The sequence below is a fragment of the Rana temporaria genome, chromosome 3 (genome assembly GCF_905171775.1).
Source record: "Rana temporaria chromosome 3, aRanTem1.1, whole genome shotgun sequence".
Classification (NCBI taxonomy): domain Eukaryota; kingdom Metazoa; phylum Chordata; class Amphibia; order Anura; family Ranidae; genus Rana; species Rana temporaria.
The window spans coordinates 251,647,015-251,669,837 of NC_053491.1; the positions used below are offsets into that span (position 1 = coordinate 251,647,015).

General features: G+C 39.9%; 1 protein-coding gene across 2 annotated transcripts in view; it reads left to right on the plus strand.

Annotated features, from left to right (window-relative positions):
• JAKMIP2 (janus kinase and microtubule interacting protein 2) overlaps positions 1-22,823 on the plus strand; it is a 164,430-nt gene that overhangs the window by 112,946 nt on the left and 28,661 nt on the right. For both annotated transcript variants that reach the window (XM_040344561.1, XM_040344559.1), the window contains exons 9-18: positions 4,197-4,253; positions 6,146-6,265; positions 9,995-10,123; positions 12,750-12,833; positions 12,963-13,025; positions 15,235-15,333; positions 15,722-15,820; positions 19,368-19,421; positions 20,500-20,565; positions 22,405-22,473. In XM_040344561.1, coding sequence (XP_040200495.1) covers positions 4,197-4,253; positions 6,146-6,265; positions 9,995-10,123; positions 12,750-12,833; positions 12,963-13,025; positions 15,235-15,333; positions 15,722-15,820; positions 19,368-19,421; positions 20,500-20,565; positions 22,405-22,473 — 840 coding nt within the window. The remainder of the gene's footprint in view (positions 1-4,196; positions 4,254-6,145; positions 6,266-9,994; positions 10,124-12,749; positions 12,834-12,962; positions 13,026-15,234; positions 15,334-15,721; positions 15,821-19,367; positions 19,422-20,499; positions 20,566-22,404; positions 22,474-22,823) is intronic.

A 22,823-nucleotide genomic window follows, 5' to 3' on the forward strand; every position in this document is an offset into this window, starting at 1 on the left:
TGAAACATCCACTAATATCAACGTCCTACAGGCAAAAATCTTTTTCTGACCATAATGATGGAGAACGGTGAGACATCACTGAAATTTTCTAACCCATTCAAACTGCTTTTGAGGGAGCAGACCACCCCTAGTCCACATGTACCAATTGTCCTCAAAGTGAAAGACTTTGTTCAATCTAGACCCTAAGGCCCCGTACACACGATAGAATCCATCCGCAGATAAATCCCAGCAAATGGGTTTCTGCGGATAGATCCTATGGTGTGTACACGCCAGCGGATCTGTTTCCGCGGAGAAATCTCCTCTGGGATGGATTCCAGCAGATCGGATATTTGCTGTGCTGCACAACAAATCCATCTGCTGGAATCCATTCCAACGGATGGATCCGCTCGTCTGTACAGACTTACCGGATCCATTCGTCCAAAGGGATTCCCCGCACGCGTCGTAATGATTTGACGCATGCGTGGAATTCCTTATATGACAGCGTCGCGCCCGTCGCCGCGTCATAATCGCGGCGACGGCGTGACACGTCATCGGCAGAGGATTTCCGCGCGGATTTCAATGCGATGGTGTGTACACTCCATCCCATCGAAATCAGCGGAAATCTTTGAGAGGATTTATCCGTGGAAACGGTCCGCTGGACCGTATCTGCGGATAAATCCTCTCGTGTGTACGGGGCCTTAGGCATGTACAAATAATGGAATGATTTATTTTAATTTTCTGCAACACAGTGTGAATTTGAATTGATGTTATTGAGTTATTATGCTTAGGATTAATGTAACATTACCGTTAAGATATGCAGTAGTACGATTCCCCAGTGACTGGCTTTCTTATTAAATGTTTCTTTGCATATTAATCTTTTGATACATATTTAAATTAGCAGAGCCTGCAGCGACTGGCAATATTCACACAGTGCTTCTGTGTACCTGTAGGGAGATTCTGAGTTTGTGCCCACTTTACATTAGCAATTTTATTTGATGTTCAACAACAAAAGTTCATGTAAATTAAGGGACACGGGTGTTCTGCCCCCAGGCTCATTTTCTTTCCCAAAACCCACCAGTAGATTGATCAGTAATTATAACTGAGAGCGAGGCATAGAAAGACAAGAGACCCTTAGCTTCCCCTAGGTCTGTTTAGCATGTTGTTTGACTATGTTTATGATTATTCTTAGTCTAGTGACAATGCTTGCCAGAATTTTAGCCAGTTCCTTTGTGTGAATCACTGTTATATACAGTACATGCAAACAACTTTTGACAATCAGAATATACTACATTTTCAAAACACATCTTTAAAGCGGATGTCCGCTGAAAAAAAAATATTAAATGCCAGCAGCTACAAATACTGCAGCTGCTGACTTTTAATATCGGCACACTTACCTGTCCTGGAGTGGAGTCCAGCGCCGTTCGCAGCAAAGGACGAGCGATCGCTCGTCACTCTGCTGCCCCCCCCCCCACCATCCTCGGTGAGGAAACCAGGAAGTGAAGTGCTCCGGCTTCACTGCCCGGTTCCCTACGGCGCATGCACGAGTCGCGATGCGCCGTGCTGACTGGCTCCCGCTGTGTTCTGGGAGCCGAGTGTTTCCCAGAACACAACGGGGGGGGGGGGGGGGTGACGTCCTGCCCTAGGTCTACACGCAGACTGTGTGGCCGGAAGTGGGTGAAAATACCAGGTATCTGCACCCCCCTCCCCCTGAAAGGTGTCAAATGTGACACCGGAGGGGGGGGGGGGTTCCGATTGGCGGGAGTGGAGGTGGAGGGTTGAGCTCCGCTTTAATATGATGGTGCCAGGTAAGACCAGGTACAGAAAATGTGTATGTGTACACTGTATGATATTTTTTTAAGGCTGAACTCCAGAGAAAAGATATATTGTGTACTTAAATTGGATCAGCTTGATGCAATGTAAATATGTACAGTGCCATGAAAGAGTATTCACACCCCTTGAAATTTTGCAAATTTTGTCACGTTACAACCAAAAATGTAAATGTTTTTTTTTGGGATTTTATGTGATAGACCAACAAGGTGGCACATAATTGTGAAGTGGAAGGAAAATGATAAATGGTTTTCATTTTTTTTTTACAAATATCTGAAAAGTGTGGCGTACATTTGTATTCAGCCCATTTTACTCTGATACCCCTAACTAAAATCTTGTGGCACCAATTGCCTTCAGAAGTCACCTAATTAGTAAATAGAGTCCACCTGTGTCTAATTTAATCCCAGTATAAATACAGCTGTTCTGTGAAGCCCTCAGAGATTTGTTGGAGAACCTTAGTGAAAAACAGCATCATTAAGGCCAAGGAACACACCAGACAGGTCAGGGATAATGTTTTGGAGAAATTTAAAGCAGGGTTAGGTTATAAAAAAATATCCCAAGCTTTGAACATCTCACTGAGCTCTGTTCAAGCCATCATTCGAAAATGGAAAGAGTATGGCACAACTGCAAAACCTACAAGACATGGCCGTCCACCTAAACTGGCAGGCTGGGCAAGGAGAGCATTAATCAGAGAAGCAGCCAAGAGGCCCATGGTAACTCGGGAGGAGCTGCAGAGATCCACAGCTCTAGTGGGAGAATCTGTCCACAGGCCACTATTAGTCGTGCACTCCACAAATCTGGCCTTTATGGAAGAGTGGCAAGAAGAAAACCATTGTTGAAAGAAAGCCATAAGAAGTCCCGTTTGCAGTTTGCGAGAAGCTATGTGGAAGACACAGCAAACAGGCGCTCTGATCAGATGAGACCAAAATGTAACTTTTTGGCCTAAAAGCAAAACGCTATGTGTGGCGGAAAACTAACACTGCACATTATCCTGATCACACTATCCCCACCATGAAACATGGTGGTGGCAGTATCATGTTGTGGGAATGCTTTTCTTCTTCATCAGGGACAGAGAAGCTGGTTAGAGTTGATGGGAAGATGGATGGAGGCAAATACAGGGCAGTCTTAGAAGAAAACCTGTTATGCCCTGTACACATGATCGAAATTTCCGATGGGATAAAATCTTTTTCGTCGGAATTCCGTTCAAGCTGCCTTGCATACACACTGTCAGACCAAATTCCGACTGTCCAAAACACGGTGACGTAAAACACTACGACGAGCCGAGAAAAAAGTTCAATGCTTCCGAGCATGCGTCGACTTGATTCTGAGCATGCGTGGTCTTTTCTCCGTCGGAGTTCCACACAGACGATCGTAATTTCCGATAGGAGTTTTTTCTGTTCTATTTCTAAACTCCAACTGAAAAAAGTCCGATGGGGCCCACACACGGTCGGAATATCTGATGAAAAAATGTTGTCTGATATTAGAGTCTGCAAAAGACTTGAGACTGGGGCAGAGGTCACCTTCCAGCAAGACAAAGACGCTAAACATACAGCCAGAGCTGTAATTGCAGCGAAAGATGTTTCTACAAAGTATTAACTCAGGAGGCTGAATACAAATGCACCCAACACTTTTCAAATATTTATTTGTAAAAAAAATTGAAAACCATTTATAATTTTCCTTCTACTTCACAATAATGTGCTACTTTGTGTTGGTCTATCACATAAAATCCCAATAAAATATATTTGCGTTTTTGGTTTTAACATGACAAAATGTGGAACATTTCAAGGGGTATGAATACTTTCTCAAGGCACAGTATATGTGAAACCTGATCGCCCCCTGTGGAAGTTTTAATCATTTTAGTAGCCTAAACAGTAATGGGCACAGTCTTTCAAGTGCTGTGTTTCCATTCACACTCCAGGCTCCTCCTCTTCAGCGAGTGCCCCCAGGGAAAGCCACTTTTCCTGGGGGCACTCCTGCGTGCTCACTCCCGAGCCACCCAGTCTGCATTTATTGACACAGACCAGGTGACTTAGCCGCGCCCCCCCCCGCTCCCTCGTCACAGCATTTGATTGGCAGCAGAGGGAGCCAATCGCTGCCCAATATGGAGGGAAGCAGCAGCGAGAACCCTCTCATGCACATTGCTGGATTGGGCTCACGATAAGAATAAGAGGGGGGGAGCTAGGGGAATCATGCAGCACAGAAAGTTGTTTACCTTAATGCATAGAATGGGTTATAGTAAAAAAAATCTTGAGGCTTTAAAACCACTTTTTTACATTCAATCTTTACTAACTGTAAAAGCAGATATTATTTTTAAGGCCAAAATACTTTCTACTCATGTTTTGTGCTAGAGTATTGTTCAGCAGGTCTAAATGTTTCTATTTATTTTCTAGGACAGAGAGAAATTAATTCGACGGAAAAAGCATAAAAGAAGCTCCAAGCCTATAAAGGTATAAGCCTTAGGTCCTATACATATGCAATGTAGTAAAGAACTCTGCATGCTTTCCTGATTCTCAGCAAAAGATTTCCACAGTCATGGCTTAATATGTAGAAACTTGAATAACCACAGGAAGTACTGGACTGAACGCAGATGCCGTTACCTTCATTGTAATCTTACTACTTCTGTTGTATTGATGAGACACATACTGTATATACTATATGTTACTAGTTGCAGAATTTCTAATGCTGTTCAAAACAATTTAGATTTTTTTTTTCTTAAAAAAAAAGAGGCAAAAACTTCTACACAACAGTGGTAGTGGGTTAATTGTATAGCGAGAAGAAAAAGGCCTAATTTAACGTGCATTAATCGCAGGGTGATACTGAGAATGCACTGGTTATAGGGTGTGCCACCGCCCCGATATTGAGGGAATTTGAATGAAATCTAGTGGTTTGGGCTTTGAAGGCACACAGTACAATTGGTATGAAAAAACTAGAATTGTTTTTGGTATGGAAATATCATAAAATCAGTTATAAACATAAAATCACAAATTACTCATTAGGTGGCAGATAATATAAAAACAAAATACTTCAGGTGTCAGGAGTGTGCATATTTACTAAATTTGATTAAAAATAATAATGAAGGGAAACTTTAGGAACAGATTACACTTTTACGTTGAGGTTACCCGCATTACCACACTTCCCCAGCACACTAAGACAATGGAGATCCGATGCACATGCATTGTAGCGAATCACATTGCAATGTAACGCTCTACCTTGCACTTTGGTAGGTTGCCTCAGGTAAAAATGCTGTATGTATTTTGTGTTGGCTGTTCTGGTTCATTGGCAGCTCATTTTAAAATACATGGTCTCCGTTAACACAACACACATGCATGTGACACAAAGCCCGTTAGCATGTGTTATTTATTACTAATGCAACATACAAAAAGAGAAAAGTCAACAATTTTGAAAAGGTAAAAGTGGTTGGAATGGAAATTGGCAGAACTTTGTTTAGCACCTCTGTGGGCCTTCTTGGAGCTTGGGGCACCAGGCACCCACCCATTCTGCACTGGTTATACAAACTATAGAGAAGATGATCAACAACCAATGGTTGCCATTGCTGATCACTTTCTGGAAAACTCAACAATTTTGAAAAGGTAAAAGTGGTTGGAATTGAAATTGGCAGAACTTTTTTTTAGCACCTCTGTGGGCCTTCTTGGAGCTTGGGGCACCAGGCACCCACTCATTCTGCACTGGTTACACAAAGGATAATGAAGATGATCAACAACCATGGACATACCCAGAAAAAATGCACATGTCCCCTATTCAGCACCTATTAGCTATCCATATGTTTGAATTTTTTCCATACAATCAGATAAGCCATTAAAACAGTAGTGTAAATTTTCAGTTACTGCTCTCTCATGTTTCTCAGAAATAAACTCTGCTTCCACATTTTCTGAATTGATATTTATGACCCAACTGACAGAATTTATTTTGATTAAAATCAGGGTGAATCTCATTACCTGAATTCATAACCTATTATTCAAAAAGGTAATAGGTATGATGAGCCTGACATAAGCCTGACATAACATGACTACTTTATTGTGTTAAGCCCCGCGCAAACTGTTGGTGCTATATAAAACCTGTATAATAATAATAATACTGCTCTTCTACTTATAAAACACACACACATTTATTACTAGTTGCAGGATTCCTAACAATTCTCTGTACTATATTATAATTGTTACAAGGAGACAAAAAACACTTCACCTCATACGTTGTGCCCCCTATTTATTCACTGGGAACAGCTTCCTTTCTTTTTGGAATATAGGCACAATAAAAGATGTGATTTCCTTAGGTTCTACTACAGTGCTGCTGTAAGTTTATTTCACTGCAATTGTTGCAGAGACACCTAGTGGACACTGTGTTTGGTTACGATGATGATTCAATGGATTCAGAAACGTCCTCAGTTGCGTCCTATCGAACAGACAGAACACCAGCCACGCCTGATGATGACTTGGATGAGGTAACTTGGAGCGATTTCAGATACTTTACACTGAGTTCTGGGTTTTGCATTTGTATTACCATTAGCCAGATGTTGGCTTCTGCTCTCTGTATTTTTTAGAGTTGGTTTCTGCATTTTTTTGCATTTTTACATATTGGTAGATACACCTGCACCCCTCTGCAAATTAATAAAAAAAATAAACAAAAATAAGAATTGCCTGGAGTAAGTAGGTCCTCAGCACTAAAGCTGAACTCCAGCATAACCTTCAGTCTTGCACAGTTGTACATTCTTTTACTTTGTACTGCAAGCTCCACACAGTGTGCAGTAGAATCTGCAGCAAGTCAGATAGAGCCCAACTTCTGGCTGAAGAAAGTCCAGCATCATCTAGCAATTTTCTCCACAGCCAAACTGTCCCTGGCTTGCCCCTCCATTCACACTGCATCCGCCACTTGCCTTCTTTTCATAATGTATCCTGTTGTCATCTCTTCCCCAGGTAAGCGACACATACACAACCAGACATCCCCATGATGTAAAAGAAATTGTGATACATCAGGCAAGGACACCTTCTTCCATTACTTTGTGCTCCCGTTCTGATGCTCACATGCCCCTTTGTAGGTGCTTTTGGCTATTGACATAGGTTAGCATGGGCACACTGTGTCATGGTCAGGGGTCAAGCTCAGTGGCCAGTAAAGAGGCTCCCACCGACCAGCCCAGATAAGTGCAGCAGCAAGTTACTCTAACAGATGATAAGGGCTCACCCGAGGTGCGCCCTTAGGAGTCTAAGCACTAACCAGTGTTCACCAGAGCCCTGATGGTGGTGGTGAGTTTTGCTGAATGTTAGTACCAGGTCGCGGTCCTCAGAATTGCCCCACCAGGAGATGAGCAAGCTGGAGTCTAGTAGCAGATATAGTAAGTAGGGATCAAGCACAAGCATAGTCATTAAACAAGCTAATGGTCCGTAACAAGTTGTGACAGGTTGGGATTGAGCAGAACAGTGGTCAAGGAACAATCCAAAAGTCTGTAATGAGTGGTAGCGGAGATATGGACAGAAGCAGGAGTGACAAGAGTGAGATATTGGCTGGAGAGAGCACAATAATCTGAAAAGCAAGAAGTGCAAAGTCATGGCTTAAATAGGACACTCATAGGAGTAGCAAGGAGTTCAAAGTTCAGCAGAAACAAGGCAGGATTATTGCCAGCATCTCAGGTGGCTCAGCAAAAATAGACATCATCAGACACAGCGGAGATCACTGGTTCAGTCCTGTGTCCTGACATACTTTCAGGTCTGCGGCTATGCAGCTTTATACCCAACAAACTGTGATGCACTGTGTGTTCTAACACCTTTCTATCTGAACCAGCATTAACTTTCTCAGCAATTTGAGGTACAGTAGCTCTTCTTTTGGATTGGACTACACAGGCCAGCCTTTGCTCCCCATGTGGATCAATGAGCCTTGGCCACCCATGATCCTTTCACGCTTCACAGATTTTCCTTCCTTGGACCTCATTTGATAGGTCCTGACAACTGCAGACTGTGAACATCCCACAAGAGCTGCTGTTTTGGAGTTACTCTGACCCAGTTTTCTAGCCATTACAGTTCGGCCCTTGTCAACGTTGCTTAAATCCTTAAGCTTGCCCATTTTTTCTACTTTCAACACATCAGCTTCAGAGACATGTTCACTTGCTGCCGAAGATATCCCACCCACTTTTAGATGCCATACCCCACTTTAGATGTCTGTTATTCACTATATATATACACAGGTGCATCTCAAAAAAATGTAATATCATCAAAAAGGTAATTTATTTCAGTAATTCAATTCAAAACATAAAACTTATATATTAAATACATCCATTACATACAGAGTGATATATTTAAAGCATTTCTTTCTTTTAATTTTAATTATTATGGCTTACAGCTAGTGAAAACTCAAAATTCGGTATCTCAGAAAATTTGAATATTGTTAAAAAGTTCAATATTGTAGACTCACAGTGTCATGCTCTAATCAGCTAATTAACTCAAAACACCTGTAAAAGTTTCCTGAGCCTGTTAATGGTCTCTCAGTCTGGTTCAGTAGGTTATACAATCATGGGAAAGACTTCTGAATTGCCAGTTGTCCAGAAGAGAGTCATTGACACCCTCCATAAGGAGGGTAAGTCACAAAAGGTCATTGCTATAAAGCTGGCTGTTCACAGAGTGCCGTATCCAAGCATATTAATGGTAAGTTAAGTGGAAGGAAAAAGTGTGGTGGAAAAAGGTGCAGAAGCAACAGGGATAACTACAGCCTTGAGAGGATTATGAAGCAAAGCCCATTTGAGAATTTGGGGGAGATTCACAAGGAATGGACTACGGCTGGTGTTAGTGCTTCAAGAGCCACCACAGACATATCCAGGATATGGGCTACGACTGTCACATTTCTTGTTTTTCAAGCCCCTCCTGAACCAGAGACAACATCAGCAGCATCTTACCTGCGCTAAGGAAAAAAGGGACTGGACTGTTGCTCAGTTGTCCAAAGTCCTGTTTTCGGATGAAAGTAAATTTCATTTGGAAATTAAGACCCCAGAGTTTGAAAGAAGAGTAGAGAGGTACAGAATCCAAGTTGCATGAGGTCCAATGTTAAGTTTCCACAGTCAGTGATGATTTTGGGGGAGCCATGTCATCTGCTGGTGTTGGTCCACTGTGTTGTATCCAAAGTCAGCGCAGCCCTCTACCAGGAAATTCTAGAACAGTTCATGCTTCCCTCTGCCGACGAGCTTTATGGAGATGGTGGTTTCATTTTCTGCACACACTACAAAAAGTACCAATGCCTGGCTTAATGATCATAGTATCACTGTGCTTGATTTGCCAGCAAACTCACCTGACCTAAACCCCATAGAGAATCTGTGGGGGTATTGTCAAGAGGAAGATGAAAGACACCAGACCCAAAAATGTAGACAAGCTGAAGGCCACTATCAAAGCAACCTGGGCTTCCATAACACCTCAGCAGTGCCACAGGCTGCTCGTCTCCATTCCGTGCTGCATTGATGTAGTAAAAAGAAGTCCCCGACCAAGTATTGAGTGTATACTATACTGTACATGGACATACTTTTCAGTAAGCCAACACTTCTGTATTAAAAATCCTTTTTTTATTTTTTATTGGTCTTATGTAATATTCAAATTTTCTGAGATACTGAATCTTGGGTTTTCACTAGCTGTAAGCCATAATCATCAAAATGTAAATAAAGAAATGCTTGAAATATAACACTCTGTGTGTAATGATTCTATGTAATATTTTGAATTTTACTTTTTAAATTGAATTCAAGAAATAAATTAACTTTTTGATGGTATTCAATTTTTTTGAGGTGCACATGTGTGTGTGTGTGTGTGTGTGTGTGTGTATATATACACATATATATATATATAATGTATATATATATACAATAACATACCCACATCTCTTCTAGCTGTCACAGCTGTACCATAGTTACAATATTGCCACATTTGTTTTAACATCAATTATCAATTTGCCATCAAAGAAACATAATCCACTTGTAATCTAGGTTAGAGTTTTAAATGATTAACCTGTATGTGATTAAATAAAATCAATTCATGCAAAATAATGATTTCATATGTCTATGCTACTTGTATGGTCAAATTATATTACCATAGCTAAAGGTTATGTTAGCACACAAATAACTTCTGTAAGTGTCTTTGCAACATGTTTAATAGTGTGTGAATTTGAATAGCATCAATAACATGACCAATTTTGACTTATCAAGAGTTTAGCAGCAGAAGAATCAGAGCTGAGATTTCGGCAGTTAACTAAGGAGTACCAAGCACTACAGAGGGCTTATGCTTTACTCCAGGAACATACTGGCAGTATCATGGATGCAGAACGGGAGGCCAAGGTAAACTACATTAATTATATTGTTTTTTTTAAAACTTTGTGGGTTTTTAAAATATAGTATGATTCGTGAAGCACTGTAGAAGTTATTGGTCCTGAGTGACCCTAAACCTTTTTTTCTTAGTCTTTTTCAAATTTTTATTAAGCTGCTTGTTGATGTTACTAGTAGTGGTGCACCAAAATGAAAATTCTTTAAATTCAGGATGTACTTGGCCGAAAACTGAAACCGAAATGGACAGTTTTTAAAGCGTGTATATACATCTTTTTATATATCATTGTAATATATTGGACGGTTTAATTAATATCATGAATTTGAATGAATATGAATTTATTTTCGGCCATTATCGGCACCTTTTTTTTTCTATTTTCGGCTATTATTAGTGTCCCTTTTTTTCTATTTTCGGCCATTATCGGCACCTTTTTTCTATTTTTGCCTGATAAATTTAGGTAGCCATCATTTTTCGATCGGCAAAACACTGATAACCCAATTTTCGACCTTTAACATTTTCGGCGGCCGATATATCAGTGCATCCCTAGTTACTATATTTTTTAATAAGCAAGAAACGTATTTCCATGACACAATATATACACAGTGTGATGCAGTTAAAATCATTCAAGTGTTATATTTACACATCAAAGGACACAGCAGAAACTCCATGTAGGTCAATACATTTACTATGTTTTTTAGTTTGTGTATTATAAGAACTGATAGTTACATACCCTAGCATAATACTTCATCTTACAATACTTCAGAATAGTGGTTTTAGATGAGGTGTTATATGCAGGAGAGCCTCCACTGCCTGTGATGTTTCAGCAACAAAAAACTTTAAAGATTTACCCTTTGCATGCCTTATTTTTCTTTTCCTTGCCATTTATCTCATGGTGGGGCCATTTTCACAAAGGGCAGATGAATCCATCTCCCTTTACTTCCTGGAACTCTGGGTCTGCCTCCTGGAACATGTGACATAAACTTCCCAGGATGCATCTGTGAGACCCTGGTTATATCACCAGTGCCTCACTCTAATAGGAAGTGAAAAACAGTAATTGTAAGTAAAAGCAAAATATATTTAACTTATGAATGTAAGATGATTTCATATGCAAATGCAGAGCTGCATGCTGTTGTGATTTTTAGGGAAATGGTTGAAAGGTCCGCTTTAAAGCTGTCACTCAAATGGCAGTGTATAGTATTGTGACAAGTTTTTCATTTTTGCTTCTGCATAAAAAGTTATGCAGGAAGATGAGGGAAGGGGTGAAGGAGCTTAGAGTTTTTTTCCCAAAAGGATATACTCCTACATCCTCTGGTTGAAGAGGTTATACTGTGGGCACGGCAGCAGCTGTAATGTTTTTAGCCAGCGATGTTGGTTTGCTTTTACAGACGATGGAAGGGGGTCCCCCTCCAGCCCCTTTCCACCACCTTGCGGGGCTCTCTTGTCTCACCAGGGCGCCTCGGACTGAAGCTGGCGATTTCTCCGGCTTACCATACAGATGACTGAGGACCAGAATATCCCTGATCATTGCTATGGTCTAAAGCAGTGGTTCTTAACCATGTCCTCCGGTACCCCCAACAGGCCATATTTTGGGAATTTCTCTTAGATAAAATAGCTGTCAAAAATACCAAGCCATTGACTCTTATTTAAAGCACCTGTGCAAGATGAAGGAAAACCTGAAACCATGGCATGTTGGGGGTACTTGAGGACAGGGTTGAGAACCACTGGTCTAAGGAACCGGAAGCAACAAGTATTATAGTAATATAGTAGTCACTTTCAGTTTCAGTTCCATGTAAACAGGCCGTTACCAGCCTGCAAAAGATGCTTTTAACAGAAGAGGAGAGATCTGGGGTCTAATAGACCCCAGATGTCTCAGTAAAGAGTACCAGTCTCTGCCCATGCTATCACAAGGGATGTTGTTCATCCCTTGTGATAGCAATAAAGTTGATAAAAATAAAAATTAAAAAGACAGTGTAAAAAAATAATATATAAAAAAAAAAAATGTAAAGCGCCCCCTGTCCTCCCATGCTTGCACGCAAAGGCGAATGCATATGTAGGTCAGGCACACATATGTAAACTGTGTTCACACCACACATGTGAAGTACCGTATTTTGGCACCGTTCCACAAGCGTGTGCAATTTTAACAATCGGCGTAATATCATCTTTTAGATTTGACCAAACAATTGGGTATTATTTGAGCATTAAAATTCTCTAAATTGTATTTTTTTAATGCATTTAAAAAATCGATGCGCAAATACTTTGTGATGTAAAAAATTGCAACACCCACAATTTTATTCTCTAGAAACGCTGCTTGAAAAAAATATATAATGTTTGGGGGGGTTCAAGTAATTTCTAGCAAAAAAAAAGATGATTTTTACACTTATGCGAGTCAGAATGGGCTTGGTAGGCAAGTGGTAATTTGATGACATGGTCTGTTTAAGGCTGAACACTAATATCAAATAAAAGGCTGTGATGAGAAGAGCCCATGAATCCCAGATGTGAGTAAATAACATGTTCCAATGCTTAGACTTCCCAGTAATGCAATTTTTATATCTATGGGGAGCTTCGGCCTGCAGAGAGCAGCATTTTAATTAGATAGAGATGAATGATGCATTATAAAGTTTCTTTCACAATATTTAACAGGAACAGGAACAGATGCAGACAGAGGCTTTGCGTTACAAAGCCAAAATCGAAGACTTGGAAAAGGCTTTGGCTCAGAGGGGACAGGTTAGTACAGTAAATCAAGTATATATTCATCCTATGTATAATTCCCTAATGAAATGTATTATTTTTATTTTACTTTTAGGTGTTTTGTTATAATGTTTAATTTGACAATGCCATTCATTTTGTTTACAGGATTCCCATTGGGTGGAAGAAAAACAACTTTTCATGAAACGAAACCAGGAGCTAATAGAAAAGGTACAGGTTTTATAAAAGTATGGTATGAACAGTTAAAGATAATGGCTTGACAGTCTCTGCTATACTGCTGTTTGGCCAAACCTCCGACAAATGCTTTTAAAAAAAAAAAAAAATGCCATGCCTTGTAATATATATTTTCTGGGCTATATTTTTCTCTTGATCCCTGTAATGACGCGTTTATATCTGCAGTGTGGTCTGCCCCTGTACCAAATACAGAATCTTCACACAATAATTTAAATGACTAATCACTTCAATAATCCAATCATGTGCAGGTTAAAATAATAAATATGAATTTGCTTTTCACATCTTTTCATATGATTGGATAATTGAAGGGCAAATTCACACAATTTATTGTTTGACTCTTTTAGTAAATCAGCCCAAATTAGTCCAGCTCAAAGAGCATATAGTGGATATAGAGATAAATCACCCCTTTTAAAAGAATCACATTTTGTTGCTTTGCAGCCTGAAATGAAGACAGACACAGTTTTTGTTTTTATCCAGCTGTATTTACTCACTTATAACATCCAAGTGAAAGACATAACACCAACATGTCAGAATAAAAAAAAAAAAAGCAAAGCACAGTGGCTTAGTGTTTAGCACTTCCACCTAGCAGCACTAGGGTCATTGGTTCAAATGCCAACCACAACACTACCTGCCTGGAGTTTGTATATTCTCCATGTGCCTGCATGGATTTCATCCCACACTCCAAAGACATGCTGGTAGGTTAATTGGCTGCTTTCTAAATTGGCCCTAGTATGTGTATGCATAAATGTGAGTTAGGGACCTTAGATTGTAAGCTACTTGAGGGCAGGGACTGACGTGAATGTACAATGCATATATGTAAAGCGCTGTGGGAATTGATGGTGCTATATAGGTAACTGTAATAAATAAAAAACAAAAAATATGACTTGTAAACTCAATCAGGTGTAGCTAATCACCTTCTCAATAGCACACAAAGCCGTTTGACTTTCAACTGTGATCATCTGTGGTCATTTTGATGTGCAAAGTTATTAGAGACATATCCCAACAGACTAAAGGCTATAACTAAGACACAAGACACAAGGGGTGATTCTTTATACAACTCAGTGATTCTGTTTTTTATTTAAATTAACATTTTTGATATGTTGGTGTTATAGCTTTCACTTGGATGTTATAGATACAACTGCATAAATCAAAAACTGTCTGGTGTAGATTCAGGTAGGGTCGCGCAATGATACGGCGGCGCAGCGTATCGTATTTACGCTATGCCGCCGTAACTTACAGGAGCAAGTGCAGTATTCACAAAGCACTTGCTCCGTAAGTTGCGGCGGCGTAGGGTAAATGGGGCCGGCGTAAGCGCGCGTAATTCAAATGTGGAAGGGGGCGTATTTTATGTAAATATATGATGACCTGACGTGATTGACGTTTTGTTTGGACGGCGCATGCGCCGTCCGTGTACATATCCCAATGTGCATTGCTCCCAAGTACGGCGTTTCGACGTGAACGTAAATTACGTCCAGCCCTTTTCGTGAATGACTTACGCAAACGACGTAAAAAATTCAAATTTTGAAGCGGGAACGACGTCTATACTTAACATTGGCTACCTTACGCCGAAAAAGCCTAACGTAAACAACGTAAATAAATTGCGCCGGGCGTACGTACGTTTGTGAATCGGCGTATCTAGGTAATTAGCATATTCTACGCCGACAACAACGGAAGCGCCCCTAGCGGCCAACGTTATATTGCACACAATTCTACGCCGCCGCAATCAAGTTACGTCAGTGGAGGAAGCCTATTTTTTAAGCGTATCTGCCTTTGGGAATCAGTGTAACGGTACGCGGGCACGGATTTCAAATTACGGCGACGTATCTGGAGATACGCCGCCGTAAAAGGTACGTGAATCTACCCCAAGGTCTTCATTTCAGGCTGCGAAGCAACACACTAGGGGAGATTTACTAAAACTCCAGCAAGCAAAATCTGGTGCAGCTCTGTATAGAAACCAATCTGCTTCCAGGTTTTATTGTCAAAGCCTAATAGAGCAAACTAAAATTTTAAGCTGATTGGCTACCATGTGCAGGTGCACCAGATTCTAAATGATCCAGTTCTCGTAAATCTCCCCCAATGTGGTTATTTTTAAATACTACTCACTGTAGTTTGCCATCTCTAATATAATGTGTACATTTGAGCACTTGCACACAGAAACATTTTCATTAAAATCATTTTTTTTCAGAATGAAAAACTGGAGTTTGAAAATAATCGACTTCAACAAGAATTGCAAGATGCCAGAGATCAGAATGAACTGTTGGAATTCCGTAATCTAGAATTAGAAGTAAGACTGGTTCATAAAATGGTTTCAGGTGTTTGATATCCAATTATTTATTTTATTTTTTGTCAGTTTCCAGGACCTAGTCAATATTGCAAAATATTGCAGTGTGGGTGTTATGAAGTTCTTTATTCATCTTAAAAAGAATAGACCTGTCTAAATTATCTTTCAGTAGTTAAAAGAGTAGCTAAAACTCATAATAATAATTGTTTAACCAAAAAAAGCATACAACCTCCTGAAAGACCAGAAGCATTTTGGAATATAATCATTACTGGCACCAGGAATAATTGTTAGATCTTATCTGTTATATGTAATCCCTGCTAATTAATCTGTAAATTAGAGTCATATCTTCATGCCAAATTCAGTATTCATGTTTACTATATTCTTTTCACAGGAGAGAGAGAGAAGGTCTCCTCCCTTTAATCTTCAGATCCATCCATTTTCTGATGGTGTTAGTGCACTACAAATCTACTGCATGAAGGAAGGTGTCAAGGTAAATTGTGAAGCATGCAACATGGCTGGGTGATTACTGATAACACTCACGTTCTCTTTTTATCTTAAAGCCCAACTCGGGGCAAAAAAAGTTTTCCCTTGAAGTTGGGCTGTGCACACACTTCAATTCTCAGATGACCTAACGTCCGTTTTTTGGGGCATGCTAGTCTCATGTCGAAAGTGAAGAGGTTAGACAGAATACAAGTGACGTAATGTGTTGAATAGTATGTATTCTTTCATTTCTGAGCATAGAGTCTGCACATCCATTTTTTTTCTGACGAAACAGCAAAATCGAAAGCCATGTACTAACAATCTGCAAATCGTCAGACAGCTTGTCGTACGAATTTTTCCATTCGATTTTTTGTATCGTGTGTATGGGCCTTTAAACTCACCTGATCCTTCGCTCCACCAAAAAATGGATCCGCCTCACTATCCAGCAGTGGACTGGCATCCTCTTGTCCAGAGCAGATCTATATGGGGCCTGCTCTGGACTTGATGATGTCAGGACTCAAAAACGCTAGAGAAAGGGGGAAGCTCCAGGAACTTGTGCGGAGAGGATCAGGTAAGTATATCTCCTTTTATCGCTCCCCTAGATAAAAACAAGCAATTAATGTTTGCACTGAGGGCACAGCCCCATCCTCACTGCAACGGAAACCTTTTTTTTGCCTGGAGTTCAGCTTTAATGCTGAACTCCAGGTAGGGAGTTTATTGCTTTGTTACATTGGTCAGCTACTACAGTGAGCACTACTGTCTTCCTGGTCCCATCCTTTTGCAAAGTGAACGTAGGGGTTTGTTCTTTGTCATGGGTGTCATTCACTCAGCATTTTGCATTTTTCTCAATGAATGAAAGGCACTCTCTGATTGAATGGGGTGGGAAGTTAAAGTGGTGATGTCACAATCTCCACCTCATCCAATCAGTGAAAGCTTTGCATTCACTGAGAAAAATGCAAGGGGTCCTGTGAATGACTCCCTGCCAAGTGAGTGAGCCTCTGTGTTCACTATGCAGAAGGACAGCCACTAGGCACAAGACCTGAAAGACAGTGGGGATTTAATAGTAGGGTTGTTTACTACAGTGATTCTCTGCTTCATCAGTGGTCCCACAGGTATGACATATGCATACTTGCATCAGTCCAAGCTTGACTAATGTAACTATGCAATAAAATCAATACCTGGAGTTCGTATTTAAATTATATTCTTTTAGGTGTTAAAAAGCTTTGTATTTTGAAAGTTCATAAATTTTAGTCTGCATTCCTAAATTCCTGACTTGTCACAGTTTATAAAAACAGTATATTTTTAAAAAAGTGATACCTTTATGTGGCGCTGTGGAGGGGACGATGCTGCACATTTTTTGAGCCTGTCCCAAACTCACTCCTTTTTGGCTTGAGGTGACTCGCACGATCAAGCACCTGACTGGCGTCTCTCTAGAGGGAAACCCTGCGGCCTGTCTGCTTCACCTCTCAGCGTGCCCCATTCGAAAATACAAGGCTTCCCTTACCATTCAGTTGCTGAATGCTGCCAAGGCATGCATCCCTCTCTGTTGGAGAGCCCGCCGGCGAAGTCCCTGTGGTTTTCAAAAGTGAACGAGCTGAGAGATATGGAGGATCTCACTGCCACCTTGCACAACAGGGAGGAGACCTTTCGGGAGACTTGGAGACCCTGGCAGCACTTCATCTACACATGAATATCTCAATGAAGTAGCACAGCCTGGCTGACTAACAGGGTCCGCTCTACCTCCTGGTCGGGGGTGTATGCCTCCCCCTCGCTCCTCTTAATTTTCTTGATCTCTGCTGTGTTTGTTTTTCATCCCCCCCCCCTTTTTTTTTCTCTTCTTACACCCTCTTCCCATATATCCCCTATTATTTAGTTATGAGTTTTTTTCTGACCGGAGATCGTCTATGTTCTATTGAGCACCAACCACCCTGTGTGCCCCATGGTTGGGCCTGTTTGGTTGTTGGGCTGCTTCCCTTCCCACACTGTTGAAAAAGTTAATTATATTATATTATGTAGCACGGTGTACGTTGCTAGAGGGTTTTGGTCGTGCAAACCCTTATCTAGCGGCCTCCATGGCTCCATACTCTAATCCTATTTCAATGCCTTGCCATTTATGTCTTCTTACAGTGTATTGCTGGAGTATCTGCTGTTTTTATCTTGTCTGACGACCCCTCTCATTCATACACTTTTCTTTTTTGTATGATCGTTTCTGTTTACTGATGCTATATGTATGCTGTACTGTTTGTCAGTTATATATATTTTTTGGAAAATAAAAGAACTACAAAAAAAAAAGTGATACATTTTATCAAATACTGTACCTAGTCTTACCATTAATACGATGCAGGCAGGATGGCTTCTATTTTGTGAATTCTGCAACAGAAAAATATAAAAAATGGGGTGGTTGAAATTGGCTGTTATGATTTGTTTAACCCCCCTGACGGTAAACACGAGCGTGACTCGGGGTTGGTTTTACATGTTAGGATCGGCAAACCCGAGTCACGCTCGGGCTGGACGGGCTTACCTTTCGCTGGATCCACAGGCTTGGTTTACTCACCTTGTCCCTGGATCCAGCGATGCCACCCGCTGTGTGAGCGAGCGGGACCTCCTCGCTCGATTCACAGTCCCCGTGTGACGCCGATCTCCGTTCCCTGCGACGTTACGACGCACGGGGACGGAGAACGGCGCCAAATTCAAAAAAGTAAACAAACACATTACATACAGTATACTGTAATCTTATAGATTACAGTACTGTATGTAAAAAATACACACCCCCCTTGTCCCTAGTGGTCTGCCCAGTGTCCTGCATGTACTTTTATATAATAAAAAATTTCATTTCTGCCTAAAAACTGTAGATTGTCCAAAAGTGTCCCTTTATGTCAAAAATGGTTTTAGATCAGCTAGAAAACAGCGATAATAAATTATAATCACTTGCAGAAATGTGCGATAGCGATTTGCGGGGAAATTCGTCATAAAAAAAATAAAATAATGACAGCGACAATTCTGCAACTGCAAATTTCAGTGATTTTGAGTTGATTACATTATTGAATAATTTTTATTATAATTATATTATTATTTGTTATAATTATTTATAATTATTTATTATATTATAATTTATAATTTTGTTTTAAAAAAAAAAATCATACCCGGGATGCCTACAAGACTCTTGCTTGGTCAGATTTAAGTGAGTTATTTCTAAAAATTACAGGCCTACAGTATAAAACGCCAATTTCCTTGCAAAATAAATGTACCGCTTTTGGTACGTAATTCCAGACAGAATCATACCGCCAGGGAGGTTAAGCAATGGCTGACTGATCTTACTGTGAGCCATGAAAAACATATAGAACACTGGGATTTTCTAAGCAAGGCATGATATTGTTTTGTGAAATGAAACCTATACATGCTACCAATGTAACACCCAAACATATTGACAATACAATGGACAAGCAAAGTGGCCCACCTATCCTGCTGATTTTGCTGCAGGTTAGAAAAACAGTAGGTTTCATATAGCAATCCACTTCAAACTTGTTCCTAATAGAGTGGATTTTTTTGTCTTTTAGGATGTCAATATACCGGATCTAATCAAACAGCTGGACATTCTGGGGGACAACGGGGTGAGTGTAAAATATTTAGTTTTTTTTTATTTTGTTACTTTATGTAACAATGTGGAAACAATGTGGGGTAGATCCACAAAGAAATTACGCCGGCGTATCTACTGATACGCTGGCGTAATTTCAAAATTCCCGCGTCGTATCTTTGTTTTGAATCCTCAAAACAAGATACGACGGCATCTCGGCTAGATCCGACAGGCGTACGTCTTCGTACGCCGTCGGATATAAGATGCAGTTTTTCGGCGTCCGCTAGGTGGCGTTCCCGTCGTAATCCGCGTCGAGTATGCAAATTAGCTATTTACGTCGTTTCCATTCTGCTTTTTCCGGCGTATAGTTAAAGCTGCTATATGGTGGCGTACTCAATGTTAAGTATGGCCGTCGTTCCCGCGTATAATTTTGAAAATTTTACGTCGTTTGCGTAAGTCGTCGGTGAATGGGGCTGGACGCCATTTACGTTCACGTCGAAACCAATGACGTCCTTGCGACGTCATTTGGAGCAATGCACCCTGGGAGTTTTTACGGACGGCGCATGCGCAGTTCGTTCGGCGCGGGGACGCGCTTGATTTAAATGAAACACACCCCCTACCCGCCGAATTTGAATTCCACGCCCTTACGCCGCGAGAGATACGCTACGCCGCCGTAACTTATGGTGCGGATTCGTTGAGGATTCAAACCATCTAAAAGTAAGTTACAGCAGCGTAGCGTATCTTAGATACGCTGCGCCCAGCGCAGATGTATGTGGATCTGCCCCTGTATATTTAACTTCTGTTAGGCTCAATAGATATTTTTTGCACTTATTGAAAAAACACTTTCAAGGGTATACTTAACAGGCCAAAATGGACCTAATGTGAAAAGGTCAGGGCTTACATATTCTTAAAATCTTTAAAAATGACTTTTTTTCCCAATATATTTCCTAAAAAAAAAAAAAAAACAATTAATTAATAATTGCAGAAAAAATAACATTTAAAAAAACTTTTTTTGACTTATACTGGTTTCAGAATACCAGGTCTTACTTCTGTGAGCAAGTATTGTAAGTCATAATTTTACATAAACAACTATTTCTAATTTTGATTTTTTGCAGAATCTGAGAAATGAAGAACAAGTTGCTATTATTCAAGCTAGTACTGTGTTATCCCTGGCTGAAAAGGTAATGATAAAATATGAATTAGTTTATTTGTTTTAAAGCCAGTTGAAAATTCACAATGCCTATTAGATATAATGCCTTAATTATGGTTCATCCAATTTCATAAATTATTTACATTTCCTTAGACTACTATATAAAAAGGGTATATGAAGCAATGCATACATTGTGATTTTGTGAAAAAAGTTAAAGCTGGACTCTGGCTAAATACATGAATGAAATACTGTACATATGTGAGAGCCGATTTACCTGGCAACAGATATTTTTCCTGTCCTACCAGTCCTGGTTTAGCACTTTAAATTACATTGGCTTTGGACTACTATACTAATACATGTTTGTTGTGATATGGGGTATAATATTATTTTGTTCTGACAGTCAGAATGTGTCAAATGCTTTTACTTAGTGAGATAAAGAAAGGTGCTATTACCTATAGCAACTAGTCTTTGTATATTGTGGTTGATCTACACTGATTACAATCATGTTCATGCTTAGAAGGCTGGAAATGGTAACTACATTTTTCCTTTTTTTCACAGCCTTATTAAATAAGACCAATATTGAGATACAGCAAAGTATACAGTATAAGTTAAGGGCCGTACACACATTCTGAGTATCGGGCAGCATTGGTCTGTTCAATAGAAACCATCCGACATTCGGGCCGTGTGTAAGGCAGTCGTGCCGGCCTCTGTCGAAGGGGCATGACCGACAAAAGGTCTGCTGACCGTTGTGTTCTGGCGGGGGGGGGGGGGGCATACTCCAATCGGAACACAATAGCTCAGCAACTAACATTGGATTATTATACAGCGGCCCCTCATGAGCTTTCAGGGTTTTTTTTCAGCCCACTGGGTTAAATAAAAAAAATAAAAAAACATATACTGAGTACCAGGCTTAACTCTCCAAAATTACGTGTAGACATTGCTCCCTTTATAAAAACATACATTTTTTTTTTTTTTTACATTGCATTTTTTATTTAGTTATAAGAACATAAAATAACAAATAAAGACATTAAGAAAAGTATAACAGGATTCACACCAATACACTAAAAAACATAAAAAAAAAAATGTTATTTACCTTAGTACAGTAGTAACACTATACAATGCTAATAACATATTTTAAAATGCAAAAAAATGTCATTTTCAGCGCTAAGAGGTCTTCTATGGTAAAGAGCAACACGAGCATCAGTATTCCAAGACTAGGTGGATACTGCCTTCCTCAGATGGAGTAATTCGATGAAAACTACGAAAACAAAAGAAAATGGAAGGTGTGCACACCTAGTGCATTACCAGTGACATTTATTGAATAGTAAAAATGATAAAAAAAATGGGTACTCACAAAAAGCAACTCTCAATGAGCACTGTCCGCACTATTCCATACTGTGTGGTTTATTGCTTATTGAGAGTTGCATTTTGTGAGTACCCATTTTTTATCATTTTTACTATTCAATAAATGTCATTTGTTAATGCACTAGGTGTGCACACCTTCCATTTTCTTTTGTTTTCATATTTTAAAATGCAATTTGATTAATGTTATGCAAACGTCACTTTAAACAATATTATACATTTTAGTAATCGCATACTGTATAATTTTTAAACCATTTAAGGGGAAGATTGAAAGTGAATTAGAACTGGCACATACTGTATACATATACAATATACTGTATACGTTTGTTATCTTGTAGTATTAAACACAAGTGAAAAGCTACTTCTGAACTGTTTTTCATAAAAGAAAACATAACATTCTTTTGTATTCATTCTTATGTGAATAACTGTTGAAATAAGAGTAGAGATATATATTTAACTTGTTATACCTTTGGTTAAAAGAGCTGGTATTTACTTGGTTATCTTGCAGTGGATACAGCAGATAGAAGGAGCAGAAGCTGCCCTACATCGGAAGATGATGGAGTTGGAGAGTGATATGGTAAGCTGTTGTAGACTGCCAAGATTCAACATACCACTTAATTTCTTCATCCATTTTTTGCCCACTGCACAAGAACTTGGGTCCATCATTGCTAACAGTTGAGATGCTTCCAAACTGTGCAACCATGTGACCTGAAATTTGTTCTAGCCAGTGTTAGTTAGCCAGATTCAGCACAACTTGTTCTGTAAAGTTACAGATGTTTTCCAGCTTATCAAAACGGCTTCTTCAGTTCTAATGAGTGTTAGGAACACACCCCTGCATGGATAGCATCACAGTTAGTCACCTTAATCCAGTCACCATGTAAAGTGTCAAAACAGAGGTTGATTCTCCAAGGACAGGAAGGGTGGTGT